This window comes from Microchirus variegatus (genome assembly GCF_963457635.1).
Source record: "Microchirus variegatus genome assembly, chromosome: 2".
Classification (NCBI taxonomy): Eukaryota; Metazoa; Chordata; class Actinopteri; order Pleuronectiformes; family Soleidae; genus Microchirus; species Microchirus variegatus.
Window position 1 is genome coordinate 11,648,731 of NC_139803.1, and position 25,667 is coordinate 11,674,397.

Below are 25,667 nucleotides of genomic sequence, written 5' to 3' on the forward strand. Positions count from 1 at the left end.
CGAGGAGATAAATCTGTCTGTTTTGTTGGTAATCAAGGTCACAGGAGACGGCCACATCAGTTGTTAAAGAGGGAGGAGGATATTTTTCATTTCCTCATTAGCTAACAGAGCCTGCACTCGCCTTTTTGCTCGGATAAAATGCAAAAGGTGTACGCGACTCATTGTTGCCGTCATTATTATGCTGCTGTATTTATACGTGCCTCTCTTACTGGGACAAAATTGCTGCTTACGGCCCTGGTCAGACTCATATCCTGATGGCCAATTACTTAGCCGCACAGCATTTGGGAAACTCCATATCCCACTGGCTCATCCAATCCTGGAATGATATGCCAAACCACACCCCTGACCTTATTCGTATACCTGCTGCCCACAACCCCCCCCCCCCCCCCCCCCCCCCCCCCACTATTCACAGCGGATTATAAAGCCCTGACTAAATTGTTCAGGAACCTGTCTCGTCACGCAAAGCGAGGAGGGGGGAAACAGGGCAGCTCGCTGCACCCCAGGTCTGAATTACAATGCAACAGGGTTAAAGGAGCACTGTGATGACCTGTCACACACACATTCTGAGATCGTGGCTCCAGGGGCCACAGATCCTTCCCGTTCTCCTCTCCAAACTCACCACATCTGAGCAAAAAAAAAGAAAGAAAAAAGATGGCTCCTGGAAGTTTATTAGGCACTGGCAATTACCCATGCGGCCCTTGGGGGCCCATATTAAGTGGATGCACTTTGACCCTTTCTTTAAACCCCCTTCAACAAAGCCGGAGTAATCCCCACCACGGTGGCTGAACGGCGTGCTTCAATATGAGCACAGACACACACACAATAACACGAGATAAGAGTTTGAATATACAAGATAAGAGGACGAGAGAGATGTTTCAAATATAGCTTGGAAAATGAAAACCTAATAAATGTAACGCGTTTCATCCACTGTGATAATATACGGTGTAAATAAAGACAGGGAGTGAAATATATTCTATACATGTTATACTCTCAAGATCTGATATCACTGAATGTATAAAGGTAATACTTTACAGTACAATATAGTAAAATATGGTTATTGTGTTGTAATAATTTTGTACTAGGGAAGTAATTTCATGGTAATATCATCATTTAAATAATAATACACTTGGTTATGACAATGGAATAAGTATGTGGGACATAAGGAATTAATTTTAAACATTGCTATACTGTAATTACCAATTCAGATTCAAAAAAACATTTTAAACCTTTAACATCTAACCCTCAATATGTCTGTTGTTTGTCTGGACATTTTTTTGGCTTATTTTAACCGTAAAAGGACCAGAGAATGTGCTAAAAGTGCTTTTTCCCATTTTTCCAGAACAACTTATCTATTTCTGTATATCTATCAATATCTGTCAGTTATTTGCACGTTACTGCATGTTTAAACACTGTTTTAACAATTTAAAATAAGGACAACAAAAGGGTTACATGTTACAATTGCAATCGGAACAGTATGAAACATATTTACAATAAAAAAAATGTTGGAGGCTTTGTCTCTCAATGTGCAAAAAACAGGCCAAAAGATGGAAACTGTGTACAGGTGTTCTTCCCACTCCCTCCTCTGGGGACAAAGATGCTGATTATCTGGCTTGCTGAAACAGCACAAGTGAAATGACCAGAACAGCCACATATTGGGTTTGATGTGCAACTTCTCCGCTTTCAGAAACTGTTCAAATTCTTCCGACAGCACAAACTGTTGCGTAATTACGGCAATGCAAAATGCGCTTAAGTGCAAACGGAGCCCACAGTATTTCTCATCACAAGCATTGCATTAGAAACATGGTATTATTATAATACTTCATCGATATAAAAAAGTATGCTGTTACTATACCGTACAACAATGAGATTTTATCAAATAAATAGATACTGTAATAATTATTATCAGTATTATTAGTAGTAGAAGTACCAGTACTGCAAATAGAAATTTGCCTTTGGGGGTTAGTTTGCATGTTTGGTGTGGACAAGGCCAGGACTAACACTACGACTGACCGTGAAACAGACACATGGAAGTGGGCTTGAAATGTGCCTGTCGGGTGGGGGGTATTGGGGGGATGATATTTATAGACGTCGCCATGAATGAAACGATGGCTTCCATGTCTCAAGGCACCTGGCAGGAGATGAAACCTCCATTGTGACTGATCCTAAACGCACCGCACGAGTCACGGCGAGAGTTTTTGACAAACTACGACCTGACTTGAATCTGATGGAACAGCTTCGGCTTTTACAGCGAATGTGGAAACTCATAAATGATATTGGGGTCTTCAGTTTGGGTCAAAAATCCTCTAAAATACCATTCTGTAACAGCCTATACTGCAACATCACAACCTACGTACATTTATCATGTGAGGACTCTTCTACACGAGTCATTCAGTACCACTCGGTGTGTGTGAACACATTAGTCACACGTAAACAAATGGCAGCCATCTGCATGCATTCATCACCATGTGACGTACAGTTGCATGAGCCTAACTCAAATGCTTTAAAGTTTCATGAAAACTAAAAACGCACCCTGGAGGCTTATCTATCATACCCCAAACAATGAGCGTTACTGTATCTGTGAGTGCAGACTTGTGTGATTTACTTCACGTGAGACGGATCAGGACCCCTAATGTGTGTCGGGGCATCATTTGAAGATTTAATTGCGCATAAAAAAAGCACCTTTGGGGATGAGGCTGAGCTCAGGCTCACTTTTAATTAAATGGCTTTATCGCTGTTCTCAATGTGCCAACGACTATGTGCGTATCCTGTATAGACTGATAGATAGACACATAGGTGAGGTGAGGACATAAACTTGTAATGATAAAGATTAATGTTGGGGCCTTGCAGTGAGGTTGTCCACAGCAAATTGAAGTCAGAGAATAAATATGCAGATACAGTGATGGATCATCCCTGTGGCTGGCAGAGCACAGACTTGGACAGAAGGAGAGGAGTCAGGAAACAAGTGTAGAGTTCAAGCTCACTTGTGGGGGATTGAGCTGGTCATCTGTCAATCCCGTCAGCTTACCACTTGTCCCGACATGCCACAATCTGCTTTTGTGTGAACACACACCTTATCCCTTTATCAAGGCCTGGTTAGTCTTACACATAGATGCTTTCTCCGTTCTCCATTTGAGTGTGGACCGTTCCCAAAGGCAATATCTGTCTTGGCACTTGGGCTCAACAGGGGCCTCCATCATAAGCCACCTTCCATCAGCCACTCTCATTATCCGGAGTGGACCCCTGCCGATCCCTATCAACCATTTCACCATGATGAAAACGGCCCGCACAGGATATTGGTGTGCGTGTTTGTGTGTGTGGGGGGTGGGGGAAAGAGATTGGAGGGGAGGTGGTGCCTCTTGGTTGGAGACAGATGTCCGAGCTGCCACTAAGCACCACTGCGTCCCAGGCCAATCCAGTGCAAACACAGATACGCTGTGCAGCAGCTGCAACAGCAAATACATGACAACACTGTCTGCATCCAATATGGCCAGCTCAGTCCAATATAGTTGAGACTGCAACCCCCCAACAGTGCATTACACGCACTCACACACTTGTAAACACACACACTGGCCCTTATAATGTCTTTATTGTCAGTCAGCTGAGCTGAAATGTCCCCCGAATTTACTGTTTTTCCTTTTCTTATTCTTTCATTTGATTCTTTGGCCTCAGAATCGTCTTTGTCCTTGAGTAAATGTAACATTGAAAACCCTCGGCTGGCGCTAAAGCTGAATGAATGGGAATCACAACGACAGGGCATTTCAATTACTGCTACTACCATGGGCCCAGAAGGGTCACCTTCCGAGTCCAATCCGACTCCCCCCTTCAGGCGCACACACACACACGCACTCATGCACATGTGCGCACACACACACAAACTCTTCATCAATGTCCAATGTATTTTTCCCCTCACAGATTTCCTTCTTGTCCCAGAGCGTGCCAGCTGGCGTAGAATCTTAGCCCACTGTTGTTGCCGTTTAGCCCCATCAGCGGACTTTTAGCAGCCACAACAGCTGCCCTGACCCCACCTGACCACCCTCACCCACAGCCCTGTTCACACCATTGCTACCACAAACTCTGCTCCAAATTCCCCATGATTGCAGCAGCACGACATTGATATATAAAGGTATGTACACCTAAAAAAAAAGACCCTGCAGGTTGAGGTGAATTATCGGAAAACCATCTTTGTTCTGCAATTAGCCAGAAGATCAGGTATTAGATAAAATAATAAGTCAAATATTCAGTCCAGTGGGGCAGTGCAGTGTTTGCACGATTGATCCTGGCCAGGAGTTGACAGAAAATCTGTGCGGTGCAAATTAAAATGATGTGAAAGCCCTGGTGTTTCTCACAGCAAACGGCAAGAAAACCAATTATTAGCCACCGGGCCCAGATAAGGCTGAAATGAAAACCACAAGTCACAATGATGCATTGCAAGCTGATTATTAAGCCCGTTATTAGCGAAGATAAACCTCTTATAACATAATCATCCGGCATAGCCAAGGAAATGACATTCAATTTGTTATTCATGTCCTGCCCCGATAGTGTTTACGATGCTTTAAAACGTGTTATCAGCACGGCTACGTGTAAAATCCAGCCCAAAATTGAATTAAGTAATAAAATATGAAAAACCTCCATCTCTCACACACAGACACACATACACACACACTCGCCTCCCAAAGGATGCAGAGAAAACAGATGAGGTTATCTGTCAAGGTGCAATGTTTCACAGCTCCGGCGCTCATAAATGCCTGGGCCCTCCACAGTGTCTTGTCACACCCAGACATGTTGGGGGGGGGGGGATAAGGGTGGATTAGGAACAGACTGTGGGAGGGTGAGGGGCGTAATAATTGGCAGCGGTGTTTTTCTGCAGCCGATATGACCGTGGGCCTCGCACGCAGCAGTGGGACGGCACTTGTTATCAGCCGTACAGAGACTGGAGACTGTGTGGGTGTTGGTGTTACACTGAAGTACATGGAATACACACTGAGGTACAGGGGGTTGGGGATAAGCAGGCCAACTTGTGGACCCCTCATTAGCATGTACCTGCAGTCACGTGACCACAAGATTAATTGTTGAAGTCAGTGACAGCAGGGTCCACTTTTTGATGCAACACTGAAGGGATGGAACAGAACAAGAAATACACACATGCAAATTGGCCTTGTGCAATTTAAGCTCCACAAAAGTCTCGTGGAGATGATTTGACCTGTTTTTGAAGTAGTATATGCCGCATTCTAACATTGTAAGTCACTTCGACTGAATAATAGGAGGATAGATCATAGTTCCAGAAGTAAAAATCAATTCATTTTCTCAACAGAGATATTGATACCCAGCCATACCATCATCCCCACTGATCAAAAATCCTAATTTCTTCTTATTGATTTCTTCTTGAGCTCATCTAAAAGTCCTTAGTCCGGCTAAAACTGAGCTAGTCTTAGTTGGACTAACGTACCTGGATAATGCTATTCATAGTCCGATTACTCCTGCATCTGTACAGTTAGTCGGACTTGGCATTCGACGCAAAATCCCCTCTCCGGTCTTTGACACAGACGTAGACGGAAAAGACCAGACAACACGATGGCATTGGCAAGAGCGAAAGCTACCGAGAAGTCCCACTTTTACAGAACCACAGCACAATCCGTCTCACTGTCCATCTCGCCCCTTTGCGGTTTGCTTTTCTGTGACGCAAAGGTCAACAAGAAACTGATTCAATACGCACTGAATATAGAGCGATACAGCACCTCAACTCTAAACTGTGATTAAACTGTGCAAGTAAGCGTATTGTAAGCAAGTGAGGTTGTGTTTTTGTTGACATTTACGGTCAGTTGAGTAAATTACAACATTGACATATTAATGTGTTCATGATTTTCCATGCAATGAGCCTGAAACCATAGCTTGTGTATCTCTCCAGATCTATTTTAAGCTTTGGCTCACCTCCCATTCCTCATGCTGCATCCTCTAACCCGCCAACCCACCTCCTCCTCGCCATCCCTTCATTTCTCCATCACACACACACACATACACATACGCACTCAGCAGTAAAAAAGCCATATTTCAAGTCTAAGGGGGGTGTGGGTATTAATTCCCATGTCAGCGCCCTCTACCCTTTCCATTAACTACACATTTTGAGCAAAACAATGTTTGTGCAGAGACACAGATAAAGCAAGTCTGCTGAAAACACAACTGTGCATGTACATCCACACACTCACATGCACGTACACACACACACACACTCTCTGAGAAACTCCTCATTTCATTGCAAATCCCTCCAATCTCCCAGCCAGTGGAGTGCTCACCTACGTGTGGATCAAGTTAGGTTCCCATTCCAATTGTGAGCTGTTGCTGCTGCTCCGGCTGTGCTCACCCACCCAGCAACCTTGAGGTTAATCCACCACAAACCTTCACTGGCATACCACGTTGGCGCTGTGTGTATGTCCATGTGTTTTTTCTGCCATATTTTTTTTATTTTTTTTCCATCTATGGCTTTAATCTCTGCAAGCCCTGATGGGACACACACACACACACACACACACATACACATGACTCAGTGGAGCCCTGACAACCTGCAGACCAAACTCAGCAGAGTGTGGACTCAGTAATTCCCAGGGGTTTAAAGTAACAACCTGGCTCACTGGATCTCAAATTTTCCTCCAAGAAAGTGGAAGAATTCCACACGGTGAACTGGTGGAGAGAGAGAGAGAAACATCCCTGAAGGCTTCACCAAACTTTCCGAGTTAAGTGTCCACAGGGACTGGTATATGTGTTCTGGTCACACATACATGGCTACAATTCTATACCTACCAAGATGAGGTATAACACACATGTATACATGATCCCACATTTCCATAATATTAACTGCAAACATTGCAAACATGGGTGGATCCAAGATAACCCCAGAAGCAAAAAGTGTCCTTGGGCAAAACACTGATTTGTTTCCTACTCCTGGGTGCTATCATGTAGCTCACCTTGACTTCTGACCTCCTTCAGAGAGGAGCAAGAAAAAAAACCTATTTAGTTTGGATCAATGATATCACATTATCAAAAAGCTATATTTAACAATGATTTTTATCTCGTAATGGGAATGGATGATAAAGAGTGTGGGCTCGCGACCTCTGAGGAGGGTTCGATGGAGCACAACGAAGGTCGGTGCTTATTTAGCCCGAGTCGAATCCTTCAAAACTCAATGATGTATTTATTGGCTCATTTCTCACCAAAAATGCATGCGCAATTTGCGCATCAATCAAAATGTTATTCAAGAGGATCCAGAGACGCCCCATAAGTGTGTTCTAAAAGGTTAAGTGTGTTTCACTTTATGTTCCGTCATCGCAGACGTGATGACCGTGATGACAGAGACGGACACGAGCCATGTCTCGACAAATGACCCACATTATTCCTGACGACTGTTTGACAATACTCACAGAGAGGTTGTGAATAAATTATCATCAGGTGAAGGTTTTCTCATCTGAGTGGCAGACAAAAAGATCTCTTCTGGAGTGGATTTTGAGGGTTTTTATTTATTCAATATTTATTCTTTTTTAGCTGGAAATGGGCCATGCCTTTAGAAAACGAGAAAAATAAGAGATGAAAAAACCTTCTGATGGGACTTGTTTGGCAAAAACAAGACAAAGGATAGAGATTCAGAGGAAGAGAAATCTGGACTATAATATCCTAGGAAAGTAGGAGGCGGTGGAGGGGCTGGATGTTGGTTTTACACAACCAGATGCAAACGTCTGATTTATTGCTTAATCTGATTGTAATTAAGCCAAGCTTTATGTTTGCAAAAAAGTGCTTGGGTGATGTGATTGCATATGCAAGAGGGTGTGTTTGCAAAACCCAGAAAATACACACGTGAAGTACATTCGACTGTGGAAGTAATGTATGCATGGCAATGCTAACGAGAGCTGCCGAAAACAACACTCCATCCTTCTCTCTCCACACCCCTCGCCAATGACACCCACCCCGGGACCCCGAGGGCCCCCCGCAACAATACGATTACAGAGGTGGTCGGAGCTCACGTGTGTGGTCAGCTAATAAAGCAATTGTCTGGCCCTGAAAAGAGGATTACTTTAATCTAGTAATGGCCGATGTCGTGCACCCTATAGAAGCGGGGGGTAAGAGGGTCACAGGGAATTGCTGAGAAGCCCATTGTAAAGCGGCTGAAGTCCCCCCCTCCCCTCCACAACCCTTCTGCCCCCATACTGCCCTTAGCTGACCCACCAGTCCAATCTGGCTACTGTAGTTCACCCATCTGGAAAACCTGAAACAACTCTTTAACTCAACCTCAAGAGGAATGGGCTGGACGGAGCCGCCTGTGACAATGGACGCCCTCACCCTCGACATGTATTGTCACACAAGCCATTAATTATTTACCACCGCAGTGCAGTGGAACAGCGGCAGCGAGAGGTTGCAAGGATTCCATTCGGACAATAAGTGATTTGTGGTTTGGACCGAACAAAACCACTGTGTCAAAGAGCACAGTCCGTGCACCACTGCAATGAAGCAAAAAAATATATATAAAAAAATTTGAACGAAAAAATGACTTTGCCCAAAAACATAAATTGATAGTGATAATTTAAACTATTCCCCACACCAGAAAGACATTACTTATTGGCATGTCTCCAAAGAAGAAGAGAAGTTTCATTGCAGAGATAACATGACAATAAAGCCTTTGAAACATGCAAATCAACACGAGAGTGGTTTTTAACCGCCTGAGGCGCTTTTTGTGGAAATGGGGGCGATGACAAGCTTTTCCTAGTTATGAATGTGGTTCAGTTTAGACACAGTGAGTAAAATGTGGTTAGATTTGTGCACAGAATGAATAAGCTCCTGTGGTTAGAAGAAGGAAAAGATAAAGGTTTTGCCTCGGAATGGGAACATCCTCTGCTTTAAAAGACGACGTGTTGCGTGAAACTACACCAGGATGGGGTATTATTACGTTGTGAAAATTAATTGAATCAATCCTGACATTAAAATACAGATTGGTTGTGCAAAGGCAGACAGGCTTCATGCTTCGGATTTAATCAACCCCGCCTATATCTGTCCAATAGCGATGGAGCCAAAACAGCATAGGGGCCTGAGAGTGCTATTTTTGGTGGCTGGAGTCGTGGAGTGTGAAGCTGAATTTGCAGCCAAAGTTCTTAAATGTTTGTTCTGGTATTTGTGAAAAATGTCTACCTGACATGTTTGCTGGGAGATGTGTGGGCTAAGTGCCAAAAACCTGCAGCAGGAGCCGGAGAAGCCTGACAGTAGCTTTTGTCTGCGGGTAGTTTTCTCTGCCGTCTCGCAAGTCCTGTCAGTTGTCTCAGCAGTGCATCCTGTTGTGTGTATGCACACACACATATGCACGATACACATTTCCCTGTCACTTACACACACACACACAGCATGTGTGCGCTTTCGCTCATGACTTGCTGATTCTCAAACTGTCCACTTTCCCCTGGCTCACTGTCGTGCCCCGAGAGGTGAAGAAGGTGAACTGACATTAGCGTCTTCATGCTGGACACAGTTGGCGTCAGCTGCCGCTCCTATCAGCTGTCTCTGTCTGTGAAACACATCTTACAGCCCCAAAACCCAACCAGTCAAACAAAGGCCAACGTGTTCCCATAGATGCCACTTTTTTTTATGGCATGTTGTGCCTGTTCACACCACAGCACTTAAAAGGGCCGCAGGAGTCGGTGGCAGAGGTGGCGCGGCTGGTGGTGGCGGGGGGAGCAACAGTTCCAATTTTCCACCCTGTCAACAAACTCCAAAAAAAAAACAGATGGATCTTGAAGCTGAAATCCATTTAGCGCCACTTGAATGACTTAAGCCCCAATTCGCTGACCTCTTTCTAGCACGTCTTAAGAAGAAATGGATCTTGTGCAAATGCACACGAGCCGAAATCAATACGCATTTTTTCACAGCTGTTCGCCTCTCGTATTTACCGATTGAAAACAGGTCAAATATGCCCGAATCCACGTGAAATACCTTTTGAAATCCCACAAGGAGCTGAATCTGGCTGGTACAATTTGCGAAGTCTACTGTTTTATGTGTAGACGCCTCAACATTCATCCGAGTGGTGGTGTCAAGTAACCCATCCACTCTGTTGCTGTGATTTATCTGGAGCTTTTGCCTGCTGTGGTTTAACATGGGCTCGCTAAAGATATTTGACGAGGGAGTCAACTTGACTGGCAGATTGGAAAAATGTCCGGTGCGGCTTTTGCAGATATTTGTGTTCTTAACCATCAAATAAGTAAAGAACTGAACCAATAATATAAAGTTAATGCTCTTCATATCACAGCTACAAACGGTCCTCAGCATCATGCTGATTGGGATTATATTATATTTTTGGTTTACAGCAAACATTTGCTTTAAGTCCCTGTTGGCATACACCTCATTTTGCATCACATGAAACCACACAACTAAGAATCAGCGGGGGCTAGAGCAGGAGCAGAGAGAGGGGAATCCAATTACTGCACTGATTTGTCCGACTACTGGAATGAGTTGTCCTGCGAGATCGACTCGGGCCAATACTAATGCTCGACTCTTGACAAATTGTAATAATTAAAATGAGCCGGACAAAAATTAAAGTGTGTTGTTCAATTTCCTCCCATCAACTGCAATTTGTTGTCCTATGTCTGAGCATTATTTTAAGCTGGTGTGTAATTATGACGCCACATCCTTGTTCAGTGATGAGAATACAATAAATGCTGCCATACGCCAGGCTGAGTTCATGACTGACCACAAACGGCATGATTTCCCACTAGATTTCTTTTCTGTTTGGTAACAAGACAAATCCAAATGTAGTCCTTCGCCTTCTGTTGTTTTGGGCCCCATCCAAACGGAAATGGAACGAAACATAAACTGTACACTACAAATACACTCAGAGACAGAGGAGGACGATGATAAAGTGACAGTGAATGCAAGAGAGCGGTCGGGATTATGGCATCTTCATCGTTTCCTCGTTGGTTGTCGGAAGAGTGGCATTTTGAGATTTTCCAGAGCTCCCAAAATGCCATTTCTGTTTGGGCTTAAATGGCAATGCGATAAAAAATTATTGCAGTTTCAATGAGACATGTTTTCGTGCGGACAGCCCCTGAATGTCATTCCATTTCATCCACTCTGTAATGACCCCCTGATTGTGTTCGACTGCTCCGTTTGAACCGCGTATTGATCGCGTTGTCCTCTCGTGTTTACCGTCCGTCACGACTGATGCCCGACCGACACCCCTCGCGTGGATTCTGCTTGACATGTTATTTGTGATTAATTGATCGACTTGTTTGAATTGTTTCGTGCTATACCCACTCTGTCTGCTTTGTAGAGGCCATGCTTGACAGTTTGCCGCCGCCGTCGCTGTCCATTTCCCTGTTGCATCTCATTATAACTGTCTTTTGTTCTGCTTTTCTCTAGCGATTTTTCGCCTACTGTGTTCTCCCATGATACCTCACTCTTTGGCCCCTATGGGCACATTGAGAAAAACATTAGCAGCACATGAAAAACACAGGTGCTTCATTTATATCAATGAGACCAATGCTTTGTTACAGCAGTGACATGAAAATGCATAGTAGTCTGGGTTTCCCTTATACTCTTCTGAGTGTATTGTGAAGCTGATTCTTTGCAGAGATTAGCCCATCTGTGTTCTTAGCCATAGGTAATTTTCAGCGCTTACCCGACAAACACTGACACAGGGGAGCATATACGCCTGCTGCTGTGATTACCTGCCAGTTGTTAACTATGCCTTAAAGGAGTATAAAGCTGCAGTGCAGTGGTGCTGCATCTGATAAGGCTTCCAGCTGGACTTCCTTCTCTCGCATTTCTTTCTCTCAAATCTCTACCCCTGAAGCAACACAGCCACACCACACTGCCATTGTGTCGGCTTTACCGGGGGGCTATTGTTGGCCTAAATGAGTCCAAGCAGGGAGCATCATTTGCATCCTGTTAAATCATGACCAATGAATCTCAATTAATCCCATTCTTAATCAGAGAAAAACTACTTCTAACATTCATTTATGTTTTAAGACTTTCCTTTGCCTACAATGAGATTACAAGACAAACTTGTGACCATATCAATCAGCTCTATCCAAGAAAACACAACATTTCTGTCAATAACCGAGTGCACTGTACATGACCCAAGATCTGAGCTTAAGGGCGTGTATAAATAGAAACATTCGCACAGGCAGCTCAGTAAATGGTAAGAATTTTAATAACTGGCAAACTGTGAAGGTCATCTAATCGAGCGTCTGTGTGAATGAAGTGCAGTGCTGCTCCGTGATCAGCAGCTCAGAGAGATAATGGGCCATGACTGGATACAACGGCTGGAGCAAAGGGCCTTTATTGTTCTCCACTGCCCCCATGGCCACTGTGCTGAGTCGTTAAAGAGGGGGAGGAGGGTAAAGCTCTTCCTCACACCACCTGTTGTCAAACCCCCCTCCCCAACCCCATTCAACCCCAACTCATCCCTCTGCTTCCCCCCCCCCCAACCCTTTATGACACACAGCAACACATAGGGACACACACTGGTCACTGGTCAGACTCGCCTTTAGTACGGCCCTAATTAATTCATTGCTATCCTCTAGAGGGGAGGGTTTGGCTGGTGGGGTCTGGCTCAATGACCGGCAGACGGTCGGATCATACAGAGGGGGGGCTTAGCCGCAAGCCCGTGGCCTCACTCCGGCCATCTGATCCTCCTCATTTAAGATCAGAATGGCCACTGGCGCTGTCCTGCACGAGGCCAGGTCCTGCAATCCCATTAGTGAAGCACGAATACACTGCAGACAGATATACAACACAAACACAGAGATGGGGAGGCACAATCTTTTCATCATGTCACTGCTGAGGAGTACAATCTCTAGAGAGACTGTACGTGAGAACGGATAAATGCCATTGTGGGCACTTTCCAGAACATCTGCCAACTGCCAAATAAATGTCCAGGTGTTCAAGCAGACCTGTTTGAAAGTGAGTTTTGCCTACTGTTGGCTTAAACCAGGTGCCATCCCCTCACCTGGATGTTCCAGACACTCTCCTGGTATTGTCCATTTATCATATGTGAACAGCGAAAAAGGTACTACGCTACACTGCACATGCACCTTGCCAAGGGGACTATAAGTATAACGAGAACAGCTCCACATTTCTGAGGTCAGCTGGTGTCAGTGTACGCAACTGCCAAGAAGTAGAACTGAGGCGCCGGATTAACAGAAAAATCACCTTGCTACAGTTACTCAGTCAGTTGACTCGAGGCCACAGGGAAAGTGAGCCGTCTCCAGACGTCCGAGTGAACAAAGACAGCCACATGCTGTTACACTGTCAGCTGCTCACGAAGGAGTAAAGCGAACAAGTCAAATCACACTGAGTCTGTTTTACAAAGTGTTGATTTGTATGTTGAACAGTGTGATCTCTAACATAATGTGAATGACCTCAAGAAAACACTGAATAAAGGCAAAAAGAAACGTCCTGGGTTTTTGGACGTAGTCGTAACTGGTTAAAAATACAATTTGGAAGTGAGATAATTGGAATATAAGACTTTGACAGCTTAGTTCGTCAGGTTAAATGGATCCAAATGAACAATGCGCAGCAGCCGGCAGCCAGCTAATCGAGGAAAATCGCCGGGCTTATACGTGCAAGAGATGCAGAGACTGCTGAATGTGTCACTCTCATGCTACATTTACACTTCTACGTTTATGCTGTAAAAAGCAACACATCTTCTATGAATATTCCAGAACATTAGAAGCCCTTCTCTCTGTTTTAATTTGAAGTGTTTTTAATCTAAACAGGCAGAAACAGAAGCCTTTGCTCTTACTTTTCATGATTGCGTCCCATGAGTAGGGCAAAAGTCGTAACATTCATTATCCCGTCATCTCCCTAGTTTAAGGCACAAGTATTTCAGTAAAGAAGCAGAAAAGATTGTTTTCAAGTAATTACTCTGGAGGAGGACGCTATGATTCGATGTCACTCACAGTTTAAAAGTTGACATCTGTCTTGTAACCGCCTCAGACGAACTCTGACAAACACCCTATTGATGACAAAATATCCAATATCAGGCTCCAGGAAATGTCCGAGTGAGCTCATTAGACTTGAGAATGAGGTAAGAGGAACTCCACAGTGATCTGCCTCCAGCATGCTTCCCCCTCGCCCGGATCCTCGGACCCAATCCTCTCGACATGATTTGGATTTTTATCTCAGAAATGGCTCTTGATAACTATCCAAAACCTGTCAGCAAAGTAAATCCTGATCATACTGTCGTTCAAAGACCACATTGTGTATCGTACTTGGCAAACACAATGTGGAGATGCACGTTGATGCTGCCTACTATCAAGTGACGATGATGACTTCCAGGAGGAATGCTGACAATTTATTTTCCAGCAAGACAGGTCAACAGCCTCTTGTTATTTCAACAGCTGATTGACAGGCTCTTGAAGACATCTAATCCTCTAACAGGTCAAAAGACTAGCAGATAAAATCAGCCGGCTCATTACGGTCCGACAGATTTTATCGCCTCATCCTAAGCAGCCTGAAAGTGTCGGTGCACCTTTAACGGATAAAAACTGCTGCACACAGCTGCTTCAGAACAGGACATTGAAGAAAACAGTTGAAGCAAATAGAACAAGCAGCGTTTGTTTACAGAGCACAAAATGTAATTTAGCCTGGAGAGGAAAATGGGGCTGCCATTAGAGTCATTTCAACATGATCACAAAGGGTGATATTTTTCCCTCACACCGAAAATGTGAACTTTCATACCTTGGAGTGGCAGCATTAGAACAATTCCAAAAACAATTCTTATTATTATTATTATTATACCCACCATCAAACGCTGCTTAGCTATACTCTGCAGGCACTTATTTGTGCTGTATGGATGCGACCGCACTCCGCCATGTATGACAGCGTGCACTGCAGAGTTCCAATCACAGCCCATATGGCTACAGACCATTGGGGTTAATAACAGGGGACAGAGGGCAGCTTGTGGAGTACACGGACAGCAGCAGGAGAGTGGCAAAGAGGAATGGGTGGAAATGGGGGGGTGGGGGAGTTCACTTTATGTTCTTATCAGAGCCACCCGGCCCACACTTCTCTACCCTTTCTCTTTTCGCTCTCCCGCTCCCCGTCGTAACTCTTTCCTAAACCCACAAAATCCCTTCCACATGTCCAAATCCATAAAGCCAGAAATCCATTTTTCTTCACAGTATGACAGGTGTGTGTGTGTGTGTGTGAGAGAGACAGAATGGAGGTGAAAAGAAAGAGGAAAAGGGGAGGGGGGGATCCCTCTGATGACAGTACTGTTCAGTTCTTTTCAGTCTGGGATTACCACACATGAGGAAAGTTGGTCCGGGCCGCTGCTATGAGAACTTGCAGATTGAAAACACAGCATCCACATACACAAAAGCCTGGTAAATAAAATAAATAAATAGATAATTAAAACTCTTGATATGGTAATGTATCCTTCACCTGCTTCCTTTTCTGGCAGCGCTTCAAATCCCCGCTTTCTTTTCAAACACAAGGCTATGACAAGCATTCATTGACCCACGTAGAACTTGGGAACAGCGCTTTTATTTCATCAGGGACCAAAGTAACAGATACGAAGTTTTAACCACATTATCACTATTACTGAGCTGCATGGCCGTCAAATCAACACTGGCAATGGGAATGGTGTTAATCACCTTCTTTATAGTAGGCTCACTCAGTGTGAAAGAGACTGAAGAGAGTAGGCAGGAGCTCGTAGTGCCAATTCAAACAAAGGCAGATGAAGGGGGGGGGGGTCTCTTCACACCTTCACCTGTTCATTCCCGAAGTTCCACGCGGCAGCTGTTTGAACCTTGAAGGCTTGACCTCTGAACAACCTTACAATATGGGTGGGGGTGAATCTGACTCCGCCCCAAGCACCCTTAAAATAAAAAAAAGTACATATTCTCCCCTCCCATGTTATCATGAATATTCATTAGCCATAAAGCCAGGCAGTGGAAACACACTGGGCATAATAAAAACGTCAGAGGTATAAAACACTCAAAAGAAAAAGCCGCCAGGAGCTTGGGCAAGTCGCTGTGAATTCCAAATCCCCACCCAGCAGTGTCTGGCCCGTTAGGTCTATTGTGCTTGATTGACCTTTATCTCTCTGAGAGGAATTGGCCTCTGCTCTGAGTAACTTCACAGGCTACATTTTCATGATCAAAAGGATCTTTTAAAAAAAAAATAATGCGTGAAATGTGTGATAGGATTGGGGGCAAAAATGTAAAATTCTAGGTAAGTGGTGTTGGAGGGAGGTATGGGTTGACAAAGCACAAAGGATGGGATTATTTTAAGGCTTATTGTTGGATGGAAGCTACGCACAATTTATTTTCTGTGTGGGGGGATTTTTTTATTGATCCAACATTAAGAACCTTTTTAATGGCTCTGCGAAATTGATGCAATGAGACGCTCCCTCTGTTTGTCATGGCTGGTACAGTAAAAGATCTAAAATGTCAGCTTCACTTGATTATATATGAAGTGCAGTTATGCAAACGGAGGCTTAATAAGACTCGCGCAGTTCATGCATCAAACATCCATTTATCAGACATGACATTAATAAGAAGTGGGAACTGTTACTGAGGTAACTGGGCAGAACTTCTCCTAATGAGTTATTGAGTGCTTCACTGTCAGCGCGAGCATCCGCGAGGCCAAAACGGACACACACAGCTGAGTCAGAATTACTATTCCAGCGCAGACAATAACACGGCGCGTTATTAGGAAGCTTTTAAACAACTTTTAGTGTCTTTAGAAGGCTACGGCTGTTAATTTAACTCATCCCGATACATTAACGAGCAGAATTGGCAAAAAGGTTTCACATTAAGCCGCTAAGATGCTGCCTTTAAAGGTAGGTGCAACATGCAGAATGGTTTTAAAGGCAATACAAACATTGGGAAAGGTAGAGCAACACTGGAAGTGAAGCGGGAACTGAGTTACGAACCGAGGTTCAGGGCAAAAGATGTTTTTGAGGGGAAAGATTTCCGTGAATGAAACAGAAGTAAAGATTGACTTGATGCAACACTATCAAATTGTGTATAAAAGCCAAACTTCTAAGCTCTCAAATGGGTTTTTACACTTCCATTTTCATCCAGAGGCTAATAAATACAGTTTTTAAGAAAACCCTCAGGTTTAAGGAGGTTACTTTGAAATGACCCCGACTGGGACAAGGGCCAAAAAGTGTTTGGGACAACAATTATGTGCATAGATTTAAGGGATCGAACTCTGTCAATACTGGTGGCAAAGGTCCAGTGTTAATGATGTTGATCTGTGTTGTATCAAGGTTAGCGGAGACAGTCACGGATCCTAGAGTGTGAATTATGATTGTGTTGTCTCAAAAGAAGGCACAAAGTCTTTCACACTGATGACGCAAAGCACTGCCAATGCGAAAAGTGAGAAACAGGAGTCCAACCTAATTATGCTTCAGGATATTTATACCACAATGGACAGATATCAAGCTGACTGGTGCAGATGTTCTCTATTGGTGCCGAATCTATAAACATTTTACAGCTGCATTTTAAGCCTGTAGAAATTCTTTGATCTTCAAAAGACAGACTTTGGGTGGAGAAGCACTTCTAAGGTAAAAGCCCTGAATGTGTGAAAAGATGATTGAGCGTCTAATGTTACATTTATTTGACCTCAAAGGACTCATGAATCAACTGCTTCTTTAAGTGTAACATGAAAAGTCTAGTCTATAGTGTTTCCCAAACTTTTAATTGGGGGGGGGGGGGGGGGGCACTTTTTAAAGAAGGCAAACCAGGGGGAGACCTCACCCCAGGGTTCCCACACCTTAGATCACATCAAATTCAAGGAGTTTTCAAGTACTTTCCATCCCTCAAATTACGAACTACTGAAGTGCTGACACATTTTAAGATGGGAGGGCAAATTGTAAGAGTTGCTTAGCCCCCATGGCGTCACCAAAGATCATGGAATTTGCATTTCCCAGTAATCACATACAGTGATTTGATATCTCTTGCTCTCAAGTAATGAACCAGTAGGTGGTGTCATAACAAACAAAGGAGACATTTATATAAACATAACTTCTTTCTTGATCAAAATTCAAGGACTGACCCATGTTTATTCATTCAAAAACTTTCAAGAACTTCAAGGAGAGCCATTCTTTTGTGTGCTATAACATTTCTGACTCATTTTACTGCCATCTCTATAACATCTAATATCATGTAGTGTCAGAAATGGGCCATTTTCAATACTCGATCTTTGATGAATGTATCACAACACACTTGTATGCATGTTACACAGCATCTCTATGGTCTGAATCATCCCTGTGCACAGTCTTGACTTTTACTTTATGTTCAGTGCACTTTGCCTTTTGCCTCCCAGCCTGCAGTGGACGGACAACGATGGGGTTAAACCTCCTGGACCTTCCAATCTATCCCTCAGTGTTGGCTTCCACCCTAATGCCAAATATACACACCAATACACAAAGCAGCTCCCTCTCAATTTACCCCAGAGCGCCTCCAAGTCACAGACTGGGTAGCAGAATGACACCATGCCACAAAAAGCCATCTTGCACCTTTTTCTGGTGCCGTGCTGAGCCCCCTGGCAGAACCAAGCAAGTTTTTGTGCCTATGGCCTCACCTCCGGTCCTGTTGGTGCCATGCAGAGAGGGCTGGCAGGAGCTGGAACTGGTTTGGGTTTGGCACAGAACACTGTTAGTTCTTTATAACCTCTCTCCCTCTCTCTCTGACTCTTTCGCTCCAAAAGGCATCGCTCCAAGAGTGTGTTTGCAGGGTTGTGTGCAGACAGACGCACGCAAGCAAGGCACACGCTTGCAGTTTTTCCCCTCCACCACTGCGGATTAGAGATTCTTATCTGCGAGAGCAACTCCAGCTCGCCAAAGTTTCGTCCCTGCGGCCCTTTGTGTTTTTCGCAGACAGCTGAAGAGAATGTCACCTCCCGGAAGGACAAGAGAGCGATGGCGAAATTCGGACACACACAAATAAAGATGAAGCGATCGGGCCACGTGACCCGGCAGAGTGAAAAGACACAAGAGCCGCACTAAAACACACCAAAGCCTTTTCACTGCCAAACACGACCCGGCACAACCTCACAAAGCCTTTGTTTGCGATCCTGTCAGTGTTGTTTTGCAAGGGGGGGATCAGACTGTCTTGTCACCTTCAGCGACCTGCCAGGAATATCACGAGGGTGCTAATAACACAAAAGCGAGGTGAAGCAGTGTCCTTATGTCATGCATCATGTCAAGCGAAAGCAGACGCGCAACCTGTACACAAATTGTGACATTGTGCATTTCCATATATGCATAGAAACTCACATTTCTTAACAAAAAATCGCACTTATTGTTGAGATGTGCATGTCAACGTGACAACGTTTTCACCTCTGCTGGCATTTTTTGGTTAAAATTAGAAAATTAGAGAGTTGATAACCATTTCCTGGTTAGTTGGGAATATGGTTTGGTTGAGGAAAAGAGATATGTCCTTGTCTTGGGACGTTTTGAAACTAGCTCGCACCTCCTCCTAACGAGAATCTTGCCTCAAATATCCCAATATGACATGACAACAGTCTTCCACGTGCAGAATGTAAAAAATATTACTTGTGCAGTGGTTTGCAGAAAAGTAAATACCAACTTTTTTTTTTTCCAGAAGACCACATTGGGTTTAGCTAATATCAAAAATAACCCCAAACATCTGATGCTGATACCCAAACAGGAAAATCTTTGACGTACTGGACGTATACATCCCAACCATTTACAGGAAAGCACATGAATACAGTCCGGGAGAAAGTCTGCATCGTTATTAAGTTATGGGCTGGAGCCTTACAGGAAAACACAATGTCTGGCCATGAGGTGTTTGACAGAAATTTAGAGTTACACAGATTCTTACTGGGAACTGGTTTTCACACGTTCAGCTGGTTTGTGTTAATGAAATGAAACAAAAAAAAGTGTCCGATATTAAGAGGAGAGGAAAGGTTTTTGTCTGCACTGATGCAAAAGACTAATGCATATAATCTGTACAATGCAGTTGTATCAATGCTATAAATAACTCAGCTATGCCCGAACTGTGGAAGAAATCGCGTCATTTTTCTAATTTACGTCGCATAACCAAAAACCACATTTGTATTCATATAAATAGTCTGCATTTCTGCAGATGCTGTCAAAAAAGTTACACATTTGTAGTGATATAGCACTCAAGGTAATGGTCTTCTCGAGCAGCAAAGACTTAATTGGCCCTATCTGCATATCATTGAAGTGCCACAAGCAGCTCTGCTACAGAGAAATGGAAGAAGAGGAAAAAAGAAAAATCTGGAGGTGTCTGCTGGAAAACCATCTGACAGGAGTTTGCTGTATTTTAAGGGACTAGCATCTGCTAGCGAGAGGCTGCCAACCAACGGCGGCTCCTTCCTCTTCTCCGCGCTACAACGTTTTCCAGCACTAGCTGTCATCCGTCTGCGCTAACTAGGCCTGGCCACAGAGAAGCGACGGCCACAGCGTGACCTGGAGAAGATAGGGTGTGATGTCAGAGGCTGGGATGAGCAGGTTGGGGGGTGGGGGGTGGAGATGGCGTCCTTAGGGTGCAAGCTGCCAGGAGATCTGACATCAAGGTCAGGGTCGGCGTCTTCTGTTAAGTCAGCCGAGTGATGGCGATGATAAGAGAGAAGAGAGTCGCTTTGAAGCTGCCTCTACGCTTCTCCGCTTTTATGCTGTGGTTAACGCCATTATGTGTGAAATCCATATGTGATATCTTCCCTTTCTGATTATCGGAGGCACAGAATATGTGGCATGATGTCTCGCAGCTGATCTTTTCACGTACAGATTTGGGGGCAAAACGCTATTTTTCTCAATGTGTGATGTTCTTCTGTGTGTTTCTGGCAAAAGGGGGGAAAGCTCTTAAATGTGAAAACTCAATCAATTATCAGTCAAAATGATGTTAATACTTTGTGTTTGTTTTATAGTGAAAGCCTCATCAACATACTAACATAGCATGGTGAAGAAAAGCCTTTTATTTGCAAATAAATGAAGCTTTGCATTAGTTCATACAGGACATGGCACAGCTGATCACAGTCTGTCAGTGACGCACCGATCACAGCCAATATCAGCGCTTCATCCACACAGTAATGGCATTTTGGGAGCCATGAAACGCTATTTTCTTTCCTTTCTCTGTTTCTTTGACTGTATACATTGTAGTGGATAATACCGCTTTATTTAAAAAGGCATATCAGGCATATTTACTACAGAGTTTAGGAGAACAACAAAGAAATAGATGGTTCAGTCTCTGGAAGGGCGTGATAGGGCAGCCTCCACCTGTCTAGATCAGAGACTAATAGCCTTAAAAGTTTCAAATATTATTTCATGTCTTGCTTGGGCTTGCTCTTGTATAGTCTAAAAGTCCCAAGTCTATCTGAATTTCCATTTGTTGCAATAACTGGTTTAATTGAGTGAGTGTTCCTAACTGAGATTGCTTAAATAACACCTATTTGTTGGGATGGATGTGGAACCTTGGATCAGGTCTGGAGATTTTGTTGTTGCCGCACCATTTTTGACCAACATTCAGCAAAACTATGTAAGCTTTGTCTCTTTATCTTAGAAGAGCAACAGTCCAACAAACAATTACTATTATGTGAAAGTAAGCATACTCATGTGTTATTATTAATCTACTTACAAATACATTTTCTCATTAAAACTATAATTTCTGTCCCTCACACTTTAATTTCCTGTGTATCCACCTACAAATTCAGGTTTTTCTTTCAATCACATCATCACACACACACACAATGACACTTACTTGCCACCTCCAGCGATGCATTGCGACTGACTGCCTCGCCCAGGTAGTTGCGCGCCACACACACGTACACGCCCTCGTCGGGCTTGCTTCGCCTCCCGTGTACAATTCGCAGGAAAAAGAGGGAGCCGCTGGGTAAGAGCATCCGGTGGGACCGAGGGTCCTCTCGGTCCGTCTCGATGCGTTCGCCGTCTTTGTACCATTCCACCACGGGAAGGGGCCGCCCTTCAGCCTTGCAGTTGAGGGTGGCCGGCTCGCCCTTCGACACGATCAGATCGGACGGGTGTTCTACAATTCGAGGAGGAGTGTCCTCTAACCGGGGTCTGGATCCTGGAGACACAGCACAGAGAAAAAGGTTTTAGTGAATCTGAGCATTAATCGGCATCAATAGGACTGAAATTTGAGGTGTAATTATAGCGAAATAAACCAGCTAAGCTCAGCCTATAGATAGATTGAAGAGAAAAACCAACATATCAGTGTTGAAAGGAGGAAAAGAGGATTTTCACAAGACTGTGACGAAACAACACATTTACAACTGGTCACAGTCTCAGAATATAAAATGCGGCAACTGAGGATACGGACTATAATAAACATTCATATCTGTAGCTCTTCTTTTACACTGCACACAAGAGGCCACACAAGTTATAAAAGCAGCCTCAGCTGCCCTCGCTTTAAATCTCCTAAGCTCGGTGCGTGAAAAAAACACACACGGCCTTATCGTGGAGAGCACGGCGGCATGAAACGAGCATGTAATGTAATTGCTCAACAGTTGCATTGAAAGTATAAATCAAGGAGGAGGGCGTGAAATTGCGCTGTAACTTCTGCACGTATCGAGTCCGTAACCAAATTTGCGGGGCCGGGCGGAGGCGACGCGCGGAAGAGGCAAATGTGGTAGAACTGTGCTAATCGGAAAATTCATGGGAAAGACGGTGCAACGAACGACTTGGATACTCGCACAGCAAACAACGTGGAATGTATTTACGGATTTCCATATGTGAAAATATGTATGAGTGCATTCTACGAGGTGCAAATTATTCATCAGTAAAAACGCATGATGTTTTTTGCCGTCTGCAGACAATTAAACGACAGCAAACAGATACAGAGGCAAGGTAAGTCCCACAGGTTTGCTGTTCTTCCTTCTTTTAAAGGCAAGCTTTGAAATTGCATTCTCCCCCCCCATGCATCCTCAGTCTTCCCCCATCGATTTGAGTGACAGCGTCTTGCTATCACAATTATGCATGAAAGGCAGTAAAGCAAACTGGAGCACCACAAGTGACACAAGTGAAATTTCCCTGATGATATGAAAAGAACGAGGTGCATCTTCGCAGCTAATTCTATAACGTCAATGTTTGTTCCCAGTAACGAGAGAAGCCGCTTTAACGACTCTGCAGCAGGCTATTTTCCGATTCATCTTTCCTTTCCAATTAACCAATAAGACGTGCTATTTTTGAACTAAAAAACCCTGTTGCAACTGTCGCAGCGCCCATTGTGTGTTACACAACTGTGTGTTTTCAGAGCAGGAAAAAGCAGGAGACTGTGGTCACATCAGGGCGACAGAAAGCATGAATTGTAGCCTCATCACTTGAGATTTGCCTTTGCTGCTCTTGAATAGCTCTTGTTTTTACGATTTCTGTGTATAATTTTCAGCGTTGGGTTTTGAGAGAAGAGGACACTATCGCAGTGTGAATGACTTATTATGACATGTAACTGAAACTGTAATCTGAAATTCTTCAGATGTTCCTTATTGGGAAAACCATCCAAAATTCTTCTACTATTGTGCTGACGGAAATAAGTCTGACGGTCCTGCTCTCAGTGCAACAATGCTCTCAAAAATAGAATATGGGAGGAAATGGTATTTCTTTGAAGGTGCTATCAGTAAGAATCATATAGCAGTTGCAATGCTGTCTCGTATCTCCTTTTAAGCATTAAAAGCACATCAGAATGTACCCACGTGTAAGGTAATACACTATTTCACTGCCTTTAATGCCTTAAGAAGCATTACGGCCATGTTCCGTCTACTTTTCCTCCAGAAAAATGTCTACAGGTTTACAAAAAATACAGGAAATAAAAGAAATAATAGTGAATTCATCAATGTTTCCTTCGTCATTTGCTGACGATCACAAATGTCAGGAATAAGGAAACTGTGTCATCGCTGATGCGATTTGGCTTTTCTGTTAGAAAAGAATTGAAGGCGCCACATTAGCATTAAAAATGAATGTAACAGCACACCACACTCAAAATGAATTACACATAAGCAACGGAGGAGAGATCTATGGACACCCATCTGTCACAGCTCCATGGATCTTGCAGCTACAATAACCAGTTGCGTTTCAAATTATTTGATACATAAAAAGTCATATTTCAACGTGATTTATCTGTGGAAACGGGAAGAGAATGCATCCCTCAAGGTCTCTGAGATGCGGTTTGACACCATTCATCTGACGGTTTTAATGCAACGTATGTATCACGGCTGAGCCGAGTGTGTCTGGATGGGGAGTTTTGGTAGGTGGGGTAGGGGGCGGTTGTGCACAGTGCAGCAGGCAGGACAGAGCCTTTAAGAGGCTGACTCATAAATTTTACAATCCGAGCTGGTTGGGACCAAGCCATGTGGAAACTTAAAGCGGAGGCTTTTAAAAAAAAAGGAGGAGAGGCCACAGTGTGGGAATGAGACAAATATCATGGAGAGGACGCCAAAGTGGAAAACCACCGAACATCCACTGTCCAAATTCACACTTAGCGGCCTGATTCATTGCCACAAAGAAAGCTCACCTCAAAATCTACCGTACATGACACCACACTTTTTTTTTCTAAATACACAGTATAAACTACAGACTGTGCTGCAAAACGAGAGGAGAATATCTGAATTCCACATGGGCAGAAGATAAGGGCGAGGATGTGAAAAAGACAAACGGGAATCGGGCTACCAGCTGGACACTGCAGAGCATCGCTGGCTGTCTTAAGGAGGTGAAAAGTCTGGACCCTCTGAGGACCTATTAGATCCTGCCCATGATGTACTGCAGCAGGAAGGCAGGAACTCTCAGAGCTACATGTGAGCTAATGAAACCGCAGGGATGCTGTGGGAGTCCAGCCTGTGTGAGAGAGCCTGAATCACTTTGACAAGAATGTGTGTGTGCAGAAGAGATGAATTACTCTGTAAATTGCCCGAGCCAAGAGAGCGCTGACGTGCATGTCAGTGATTTGCCTCGTAGATCTTGATGCCTGTCACTCATTAATTTGACTTTGATTGAATTAGTTGCCTCTTAACAGCCCCGGTCTGCAGTTTTTCTTCCACAGTGAAATAATGAAAAATATGCATCCAGAAACATAACTAAGGCAGAGACTTCCTCAATGTGTGTAAATTGATGTAAATCAGGTCCTAATTGACACATATGGTGTTTACGTGCATGCATTCTTAATCGTATAAACATTATCGAGTACGGACGTCTTCCACGGGAGGGAGAAAGCAAATGTTTGGGGACATTCTCCACAAATCAGGATGATATCCGAGTGAGCCCAGGGAAGAAAACAGCATTATAATTCAAAGCAAGCAACTGGGCGACTGGCCCATCCCTGCACTCGCATTGATATCCTGCGTTGCTCATCTTATGTAACAATTTCTTATTGGGTTTGTGGGCAGGTAATCTAATGAGGTGATATTATTGAGCGCTTACATAATCCACTGATAGAAGTGTAGTGAAATGTCAGAGCAGGCGCCGGTGTCTAAATTAAAGAAATTTGGTTCGTGGGTGGATGATTAATAAGTGTACACAATTTCAGTGGAGGTCAGCGCTAATTTGTGCATCACTAGTCTGGACACAATTTTCCGGACCTCCTTATTGAAAAGATTTATTTATAATAACTAGGATAATTATTTCATGATTAATTTCATGCGGCTGTAGTATTTACCTTGAATGGAAGGTTTAATTGACACCAGTAGCAAACAATGGG

At 43.8% G+C, this 25,667-nt stretch overlaps 1 protein-coding gene across 1 annotated transcript in view; it reads right to left on the minus strand.

The window, feature by feature from the left end:
* Positions 1 to 25,667, minus strand: part of robo3 (roundabout, axon guidance receptor, homolog 3) — a gene marked incomplete at its 5' end in the record, with an annotated part of 163,473 nt that overhangs the window by 47,656 nt on the left and 90,150 nt on the right. Inside the window, one exon of the mRNA XM_083910290.1 lies at positions 21,723 to 22,049. Coding sequence (XP_083766416.1) covers positions 21,723 to 22,049 — 327 coding nt within the window. The remainder of the gene's footprint in view (positions 1 to 21,722; positions 22,050 to 25,667) is intronic.